Here is a 10411-nt window from a genome sequence, read left to right on the forward strand (position 1 = left end):
TGAGGATCACCAATGGACGAGATGGTAGACCAAGAGCCCAAGCGGAGAGGAGTTGAGCTTTGCAGTTTCACACAAGAGGGGTTAGGACTCTATCAGGCGATGTTGCGGCTATGTATCTTTTGCTTCTTTTTTTCTTCTATCTGTATTTTGTGGTTGTTATCTTGTATCAATTTGGGTAGGTGTATCTGTGGTTTATTTCTTTGATTATGTTTGGGTTATATCTTCAAGTAATGTCATATGCCATCTGCATGACGTGAATTATTAGTGGTTAGTGAAAGGTTGTTTTCCTTTTTGCGGGTTTGGAGTGTTCAGCGTTATCTTGGAATGTGCTCGATAATTGGTTCAGGGGTATTATGTGGAAGGTCGGCGGTCATGTTTCAATGGGGTGGTTATCCAACATCATCAGGTTTCGGTGGGTTCAGTGTTTGTGCTTGGGTTGGCTTTTCGAATCGTCGAGAGAAGTCGTATATTGCTGAGGTTTTGCACTAAGCGTCGGCTACTTGGAGTTCAAGATTTGAGTATGGTATCATTTCAAGGTGTTTGGGGTTGTAAGTTTTGCTAGGATTCGGGAAGTATTCATCTGGTTTGTTGAAGTTTTATGGTCTTGTGGGGATTGGCTAGTGATGGAACACTAGGACGGGTAAGCGCAGGTTGTCAGCAATATGCTTATTAGAGGGTAAAAAGGATTGGGAATCCTTCAATTCTCATGTATTATGAAGACTTAGTTAAATATAAGTGGGGGGGGACTGCGTAGGTATTCAGGATCAGAAGCAGGCATGGAAATAGGGTGAGTTTCGCATCCCCCGGGGGAGGATGGCGGCGAAGTAGTTGTCCGGATTGAGGATTGCGTGAGTTGGAAGTTCGGGAAACTTTCCAACATTAGGTTTGCATTTTCATGGTGTCATCTAGTAGGCTTCGGGAGGGGGAACCCAGGGTGGGGTTCCAGTCATGATTCGAGTTCGGTTTAGGAGCTTGGTTATGTGTGTGCTTGAACCCGGGCAGCATTCAGATTGTTAGATTAGTGGTAAGGCTTTGGGCTACAGTTATTGATAGTGGAAGTGTTATATGACTGCACGGTGGCCCATAGCATTCACTAGTTAGCAGTTAGTGGAAATGTTGTAAGACTGCAGGGTGGCTCGTAGCATTCACTAGTTAGCAGTTAGTGGAAGTGTTGTAAGACTGCATGGTGACCCGTAGCATTCACTAGTTAGCAGTTACTGGAATTGTTGTAAGACTGCGGGGTGGCCCGTACCATTCACTAGTTAGCAGTTAGTGGAAGTGGTGTAAGACTACAGGGTGGCTTGTAGCATTCACTAGTTAGTGATCTGTCGGGAAGTCAGGTCATTGTAGATTTCGGGTCTTAGAAGGTTTGGGTGTGATTTTCGGGATAAAAGTTTCAGTTACCTTGGGAAGGTTATTTATATGCGCAGAATTTCTGATCATGATCATCAGCTTGATTTTTCAATATGAGTGTTAATAAGGAGCGATTTTGAGGACAAAATCTAATTTAAGTACGGGAGAGTTGTAACATCCGAAATGTAGAAGGTCAATTATTGAAATAAAACCTCATTTCTAAAGGGCAACTCATCGAGTGTGGGGGAAGAAACTCGACATGTTGGAAGTGTTGGTCACACGTATTTTTGAAGACCAACTCGACGAGTTGGACGTGGTTTAGGAAACCCTAATTTCAGGGTTTTGCACCCTATTTAAACAACTTAAACCCCATATTTTGGCCTCATTTCTAACCACCATTTTCCTAAACCCTAAACTCGAAACCCTAAGGCATTTTTTAGTGTTGTGAGCCATTTTGAGTGCTTTGGTGGTGTGTTTGAAGCCATTGGAAGGAAGGGAAGCTTGTTGAGAGTTAATGTTACAAGAAGGAGCTGCTAGATCTCGAATCCTTGCTTCATTTTCGACACCTTGTTGTAAAAAATCTCACCCTTGCTCTATGAATTCATAGATCTCCTTTTTAGGGTTCTTTTGCATGGTTTGATCCAAATTGAGTGGTTTTTGGGAATTGGATATCCCATTTGGACAAACCCTTTTAGATACAGCGTCCTAGGGAGCTCTTTTGGCATAAAGGTGCCAACTTTAAGGTCTTAAGGGCTCCATGCATCCATTAATCCTTTCTTCTAGCTTATCTTGAGCTTTTGAGCTTCTTTTAGCCTTGCATAAGAGTAAACTTGGAGACTTTACTCATCAATACAGCCTTAAGGGATCAGATCAGCAATTTAAAGCCTTGTCTTGATGATTTATTGGCTTAATAGATTAAGTGGGTATGTTGATTGAAGAACTCAACGAGTTCATAGGAGAAATCGACGATTTGGTTTGGGATTCTCCCGATTCTGATGAAAATGAGGGGAAAACTTGACGAGTTGAAGGGGACTCAGCGAGTTAGATCGATTCTTTGCGATTTTACGGTTTGATGAGAACTCGAAGAGTTGAGGGACCAACTCGGCGAGTTGGGTCACCTAGACCGTTGACTTTGGTGTTAACTTTGACCTTTGACTTATGCTTTTGATCAAGTTTGTCCCAATGGGTGTTTGAGGTAAGCTGAATTATATTCGAGGAAAATATGAGCTTAGGATAAGACCCATATAGGATTGGGCACAATTTGGAAAATTGGGCCATTAGTGGGCTTTTATAGATCTTATAGTTTTGGGCCTTATTGGTTTTAGGCGTGGGCCTTGGTTATGAGTCTTGATGGGCCTGGGGTAAAATGGTCATTTACCCTAAGTTTGGATTATGGATCATGGTTTGGATTTCAGTTGCTAATTGGATGTTGTTTGGGTATTGCTAGTTTGGGAAATTGTCAAGTCAGCAGCTAGGGTTTCATGTAGTGAGATTCAGCATTCGAGGTGAGTCTCCTCACTGTTTGTATGGGTCGAAGGCACCGATGCCAGCCCATTTGGTTTATGTATTATACGAAGACCCATGGGTTAGCCCTTGGCACACTGTATGAAAAGACCATAGTCTGAACTCTAGCAATTATTAGTTAAGTAATTATAGAATATATGCTAGTTGTCTTTGTGATGCTTGCGTCGAAGACCCGAAGGTGGCTCCTGGAACTTGTCTGTAAGATCTAGGGTTGTGGCCCTTGGCCTGGCAAGAAAGACTACAAGGTGGCTATTGGCATAATGGTAAAACTATGTGTGACACCTAGCACCTTTATTGATTATGATACATGAATGATATGTATAGCTCATAGTTATGTATGTCATGTATGGATCCTTTGATATGTATGGTATGTGGTATTTGGGGAACTCACTAAGATTTGTGCTCATGGTTTGTTGTTCTGTTTTAGGTATTCCATTTTTCAAATGAAAGAGCTCGGGACAATCACAGCGCATACACTCGTGTTTTCGCAATATGTGATCTTTAGGATTAGACTCTGATATTTATTTTATTTGACATATTTTTCAATGTCATGAACAAAGTATTATAGTGTTTTAATTATATTAAAAAAATGAATTTTTTACCTTGAATTTTTGGGTTGTTACAATAATCACCCTAAATAAATTTTTTTAGATAGCTAGGATCCATATTTGGCTTCATAATATGTAAAGGGATGTCGTAAACACACCATAAAGTTATTTAGGTAGGAAAAATTCTTTGCCAATTTCGATCACCAAGAAATTCCTAGATCTTTGAGATTCATTGACTATCAATGGCATGTTAATCTCAAATTATGTTCATCTCAAATTCAATGACAGGATCGCCACGGATCACTGATCAGATGGTGAATCAACCATACAAAAACACATGGTCCCCGACTCAAGTTACACTTGAGATTCGTAAGTTCCACATCGTTGAGAAGACTCAAGAAATACATACCCTGATAGTCCTTTGTAAACGTCTTTTGATCTTGATGGAGAAAGATTTCTAAGAGCCCAACATTGAGCTCATATTTCATAGTCCCACCCAAGGAACATATTACCAACATTCGACAATACTCGAATAGGCGAACCTTGAACGCGGAGCACAAAATGGATCTGCAGCGAGACACGCCATACTACTATGGGGATGTGTCGTGCCGATCAAGATTTTGTGGGGGTTTCAAGAACAGGAGAGTGCTTTTGATTTTCGGTTAGGATTTGCGAAAAAAATCATCATTAATTTTGGCCATAAACCCCTTTATTTATAGGGAAAGTCTAAATGCCCTTTTAGGTTGTGGGCAGCTTGGATGAGTAAAGAAAGATCATTTCAGATTAAGTCCTTAATCTCTGAACATAATTGTAGTAGGGCCTTCAATATAGGTTCAATGGTCACATATAGTTGGATTAGAAAACATTTAATAGAAACCATAATAGAATAATCAAAGAATTAGTTACAGGAAAATGGCAGTAGTAGTCCTTAGAGATTTTAATCTAAAAGTTAGTTTTGGTCAGTGTAGAAATGCCAAAAAATTTGCAATAGATGAGATAGAAAGGAGCTTGGTGGCACACTATGGAAATCTTAGGAGTTATGGTTTGGAGTTATTGAGGACTAATCCAGGTTCCACAGTGAAATTGGATGTGGATATCATGCCTGATTCTGCAGTCCATTTTTTTAAGATGTATATTTGCTTGAAGGCTGTGAAGGATGGTTGGATTGAGGGGTGTAGAAGAGTGATTGGTGTAGATGGATGTTTTTTAAAGGGACTTTGTAGAGGTGAGGTACTTTCAGCTGTTGGTAGGGATGCTAATAACCAAATGTATCCTCTAGCCTGGGCTGTTGTACCAGTCGAAAATAAGTCAAATTGGAAATGGTTTTTGGATCTACTACTTGAAGACATTGATATGGGATAAGGTAGAGGACTAACCATCATCTCTGACCAACACAAGGTACTCAACTATTTTTTAAATACACTATTTCTATTTTATTTTTAATATATAATGACATCAAAATGTTACTTAATAGGGACTGATTGAAGTAGTTAAGGAAAGAGTGTCAGAATGTGAGCATAGACAATGTGCTAGGCATGTTTATGCCAACTTCAATAAAAAATTCTCAGGAGCTGAATACAGAAAACTTTTCTGGTTTGTTGCCAAGGCCACAACAACCACAAAATTTGAAGATATCATGAAGGAGATCAAACTGATTGACAGTACTGCCTATGAACACATGATGGAAAAAAAACCAAACACATGGTCTAGGGCATTTTTTAGGGAAGATAGTGGTAGTGATGCCATTGAAAATGGTGTATCAGAGTCATTTAATGCAATTATTGTGGAAGCTAGAAAAAAAAACCAATAATAGCAATGTTGGAAGATATTAGAGTGTATGTCCTGGAAAGGATGTTTACTCAGAAAAGGAAGGGACTGAAGTGGAACTTGGAGATTTGTCCCTCAATTAGAAGGAAGATTGACGACATGAAGAAAATACAGAGGTATATATATATATATATATATATATATATATATATATATACTAACTTATATGTTACATTTCATAATAGGTTTTGGGGAGTAATTCCAAGTGGTTTTCATCAATATGAGAGTAGATGGTTGGATGTGGTGTATGAAGTTGACTTACATAAAAGAACCTGTGGATGTAGATCATGGCAGCAGACAGGTATACCATGTGTCCATGCTATTTCTGCAATCTTGTGCTTGAATAGGAATATAGAGGGGTATGTAGCAAATTGGTATACAACACAAATGTTTGGAAGCTGCTACATGTATAATATTAAGCCAATAAATGGACATGAAATGTGGCCAACAAATGATATGAATACCATCTTACCAGAAAAGCGTAGAAGAATGTCTGGCAGACCAAAGATAAACAGGAAGAAATGCATTTCAGAAAGAAGTGACAGACACACTGTTAGCAAAGTTGGGACCACTTCTAAATGTAGTTTATATTCCCAACAAGGTCATAACAAGAGGAAATGTCCTCTGAAACAGCTTAATGCAGTAGATGATTCAGATCTCTTTGATTACCATGAGCTATTTGAAGGTGAGGGACAGGGTCAAGGGCAAGGACAAGGAGAAGGACAGGGACAAAGCCATGGGGAAGTTGAGGATGTTGGAGTTGATTTAGAGGAGGAGGTTGGAGGTGATTCAGAGAAAGAAGTTGGAAGAGATTCAGAGGATGATTTAGAGGTGGAGGTTAAACAAGTGGTTGATGAAGAAGTGGTGAATCTTGGAAACCATCATTTGGTTGCTCCATCTTTGAAAAGGAGAAAGTGTGGTCCTTCTCAGAGGAACACAAAACTTAGGTTGAGGAGGAAAGTGGTGACCAAAGATGATATAGGGGGAAGTCTTGAAAATCCTCTCACACTCTAGGAGCAGTAATGGGGACGACTTTTGTGAAGGGCATCTTTTGTTAGCTTTTGCCTTTGTGATATTTTGTTAGCTTTAGTGCAGGAAATCTTTTGGTAGGGAATCTTTTGTTGGGCACAACTTTTGATGTCTTGTTTACATTTAAGTCAAAAACTGATGAGTGTGGTTTAGTGCAGGACATCTTTTGGTTAGGTGTAATGTGTCTTTTGATAACTTGTTTATATTTAATGTATGTGGTCCCACTTTGATAATGTATGTGGTTTGGTAATGCATGTGGTTAATATTTATGGACAAGGACAGGGACAAGGGCATTCCAATATGTGGTCTAAATTTTTTTCTCAATATATAAACCAAAAATCATTAATTCCATTTCAATAAACACAATGACTATTAATTAGGAATCATTAATTCCATTCATGTGTGAAGAATCAATATAAAGCAATATTCAATAATTCCATTTCATTTCAGGAATCACTTATTCCATTCCTGTGTAAATAATCAATATTAACCAGGAATCATTAATTCCATTTCATTAAACACAATGACAATTAATCAGGAATCATTAATTCCATTCATGTGTGAAGAATCAATATTAAGTAGTAATCAATAATTCCATTCCATTTCAGGAATCACTGATTCCATTCCAGTATGAGCAATCAATATTAAGCAGTAATCAATAATTAAGCAGTAATCAATAATTCCATTCCATTCCTTTATCAAAACTGAATTAATTTCCATAAAACATTGAATCAATTCCAATACAAGACTTTTAATTAACCAAACTTTCTAAATATATTACCAAAGTCATTACATTACAATTTTCATTTCATTTCAACATAACATACATAAAAAACATAACAAAGAACAACAACATACAACATTTAAGATTTCTATATTTCCTAGTTAATTTATCCAAATCTTTTCTGAAACTCATTGATTCTTTACCTGCCTTCACCTTATGTGTCCAAAAATTATTTTCCAATATTGATATCTTGACTTCAGTGTTGTCTTCTTTTATTAGTTCTTCATCTTGATCGACACATTCCCAGAAATCACATTTCTTCTTCTTCTTATCCTTCAATATACATAATAAAATTCACATAATAAATTAAGTATGAAGGAAAACTAGATGATAGATGTTAGAACCACTTACTAGTGAGTTACAACATACTTTGAACTTTCTACCCGGATTATTAGCCGTAGTTGAGGTCCAAACTTGCGAAGGCTTCTCACAGTGATAAGGGTGAGCATAATCAATTGTGCTCCTGCTCTTGGAAATGTTCGAATTTGACTTAGAATATTTTGATGAACTTGAAGATGCCATAGGAGCCAAAAGAGATGAAGATGAAGGATGAAGATGGAACCCTAATTTGATGGATGAAGGTTATTAAAGCACGTTCAATAGTTGACCTGAGGTAACCGGTTACCTGAGGTCACTCTAAAAGGTGATTTGTATTTTGTTGGTATTTTTTGTACAAAATTTTCATTTTAATTGTATTTTTCTCACTAAAAAAAAAAGAATAATGATGTTTTTTGAATGTTTTTGAAACATTATTATTTGGTTATCCACATACTCATGCAAATTTAAGTAATTTTTACAAGATGTTATAGTGGAATATAAATTAGAACATAAAGGTTTTTTTTTTCCTATTTAACTCGATAATGTTTCAAACAATACAAATGCCATCGAACGACTAAAAGTACGAGTAATTTTTTTTTTCAAATAACACTTTTTTCATACTCGTTGTGTCACACACATTAATAATCTAGCCGTGCAAGTTGGAATAAAAATTTGTGCGGAAATACAAGACAAATTTAAAGGTTTATTGGATAGATTTATGGTTCGAGCAACAAAAGAAAATCTAGTTATCTTTTTTTTTTTTTTTGCCACCAATGCAATGAAATATCATTAGGGACTAACTATGACAAAGTTAGCAGGTGAAATTCTACTTGGATTATGTTTAAAAGTATTTTTGGGACAAAAGCAGAATTTAAATGCTTTTAAAGAAATACTTGTAAATCCGTTATCATCCCCGAATCGGATTGACAATTACTAAAAGCATTAACAGGTTTTATACAAGTTTTTTTTTTTTTTTTTTTTTTTTTTTTTTTTTTTTTTTTTTTTATATAGGAAGCAACAACTTTATTACCGGGTGTTTACTACCTTAATATGTTGGTTTTGTTGGTGATTTTATATCACCAAATATATTTTAATGTAATGGATTTAACAAATGTTTCAAGAATAATGTTTTAGTTATAATACAAGTTAGGGGGTGTGGATTTACCAAGTGTTTCAAAAATAATGTTTTAGTGTAATGAATTTAACAACTTTATTACCTGGTGTTTCAAACTATTCTCATTTATCCATTGAGTGGATAAATCCGGGAAAATAACGACTCATTTGAAACACAGAAAACCGGGAAACGCTTCCTTCTTCATCTTCTTCTAAAATTGATTCTGATTTTGTGCCTAAAATCATAATTGTTGCATCAGGAATTATCCTAAGTTTGGATTTCGTGATACCCAAGACATATAGAATCGAAATATCAAACAATGAAAGTGATTACACGATTCCTGTTTTGTTATCAAGATTTCCATAACCCTATTTCGATATTTCCAACAGGTTTTAAATAAAATTTAGGTTATTTCAGAAAAGTTAGCGCAATATGATTTCTCACAAAATTTAGGTTATGTCACAATTATATATATATATATATATATATATATATATATATATATATATATATATATATATATATATATATATATATATATATATTTGACATTGTTACAATTATGAAACTCAAGTTTTCAAAATATTTTTCGCAAAATGCCTTTTGTTTTCGCTTGTGCCGTCACCATAAGTCCTATTAATGTAGGTGGTGTTGGAGCTTTAATGGGAAAAATTGCCTCAAACTTAGGACTAGTCAAATTCGAACCACATTTCATTTAAATGGAAAATTTTAAATTAAGTGAAACTTTTCAAAAAAATTTCCACCATTATACTATATGGTCAATCAAGAAATCCAATAGTTGATCATTTTAGGAGGGGATGACATCATATCTAGACTTGGGATACGAATATAAGACTATATAACACTTTGATGGAAGACACTACAAAAAAAACATCGAACTCCATCCCTTAGTAGGGAATTATGTAATTATATGGCATCAAAGTTTTAGCTCACATTGACGTTGAGAAATTTAAAAACCTTGACATGTTGGCTTGGTGGAGAGAAAATCATAAGTTTCCGATTCTAGCATTCATGGCTAGAGATATATTAACCATCCAGACTTCCACACTAACTTCTTCTCTTAGTGGTAGGGTCATATTGAAACAAATGACATGGTTCACTACCGTATCGATGCAAGTATGCATTTGCTTGAAGGACTACTTGGAAGGTGTTAAGATGATACTAAATTGTGTTTTGCTCAAGAACTGCTTTTACTAGCTATTGAAGACTACATTCATGTAGAAGAGATTGTACACCGCATAACATCTTCAATGGCCGAAGTAGATGAGGGTGAATTGGAAGAAGGATTGGACGACTTTTAGTTGATATTTCATGAAGACTATAATTCCTAATATTTTCAATTCGACGCTTATGTTTTTACGTAGTTCGTATGATTTTGAAGACAATAATTTCTATTATTTTTGTTTTCGAGGCATGTAATTCTTAGCTCAACCGGTTATACCTTCCAATGTAAAATACTACACAAAACCTGTCAGGTGATAACCAAAACCGTTCATAAAAAAACCGGATTGTTCTTTTATAAAACCGATTTCGGTTAAAACCGACTTTTATGCACATCTAGGTTTAGGTCCAGCCATACCTCTATTGAATATTGATATTATAATACCGAGACATCAAGAGGCTTAACAATGCAAATTTGCAATCACCAAGTAGATGTCGTTGTCATAAACCAAAACAAAACTGGGAAATAGGTTATCATTTTGGGCCGTTTAATATGAAAAGGTAATGGGCTTTCGGCTAGATTAATAATGTGTGTCCCAAACCCGCCTATCCAAATATTAGAGCTTCTAAGTAGAAAAAAAATTTACAAGGATTTTTGATGTTACATCATTAAATGAAGAAACTTAAATTTCTAGATTTAAAAAAAATAAAAAAAAAAGCTAATTTGCATGT

The 10411-nt window shown here is 35.8% G+C and overlaps 1 protein-coding gene across 1 annotated transcript; it reads left to right on the top strand.

Moving 5' to 3' along the window:
* Positions 1 to 4337: 4337 nt before the first annotated feature.
* Positions 4338 to 5235, top strand: LOC145006931 (uncharacterized). The gene is made up of 2 exons (XM_078965946.1): positions 4338 to 4655; positions 4900 to 5235. The coding sequence occupies exons 1-2, from the start codon at positions 4338 to 4340 to the stop codon at positions 5233 to 5235; spliced, it is 654 nt and encodes a 217-aa protein (XP_078822072.1).
* The last annotated feature ends 5176 nt before the right edge of the window (positions 5236 to 10411 follow it).

The sequence above is a fragment of the Lactuca saligna genome, chromosome 7 (assembly GCF_052625555.1).
Source record: "Lactuca saligna cultivar CGN05327 chromosome 7, ASM5262555v1, whole genome shotgun sequence".
NCBI classification, from domain to species: domain Eukaryota; kingdom Viridiplantae; phylum Streptophyta; class Magnoliopsida; order Asterales; family Asteraceae; genus Lactuca; species Lactuca saligna.

Excerpts from the sequence above, each read along its gene's own strand:
- LOC145006931 (XM_078965946.1), top strand. The coding sequence starts at position 4,338 with ATGGCAGTAGTAGTCCTTAGAGATTTTAATCTAAAAGTTAGTTTTGGT. Across the intron at positions 4,656-4,899 it reads AGGGACTTTGTAGAGGTGAG|GGACTGATTGAAGTAGTTAA; the intron begins GTACTTTCAGCT and ends GTTACTTAATAG.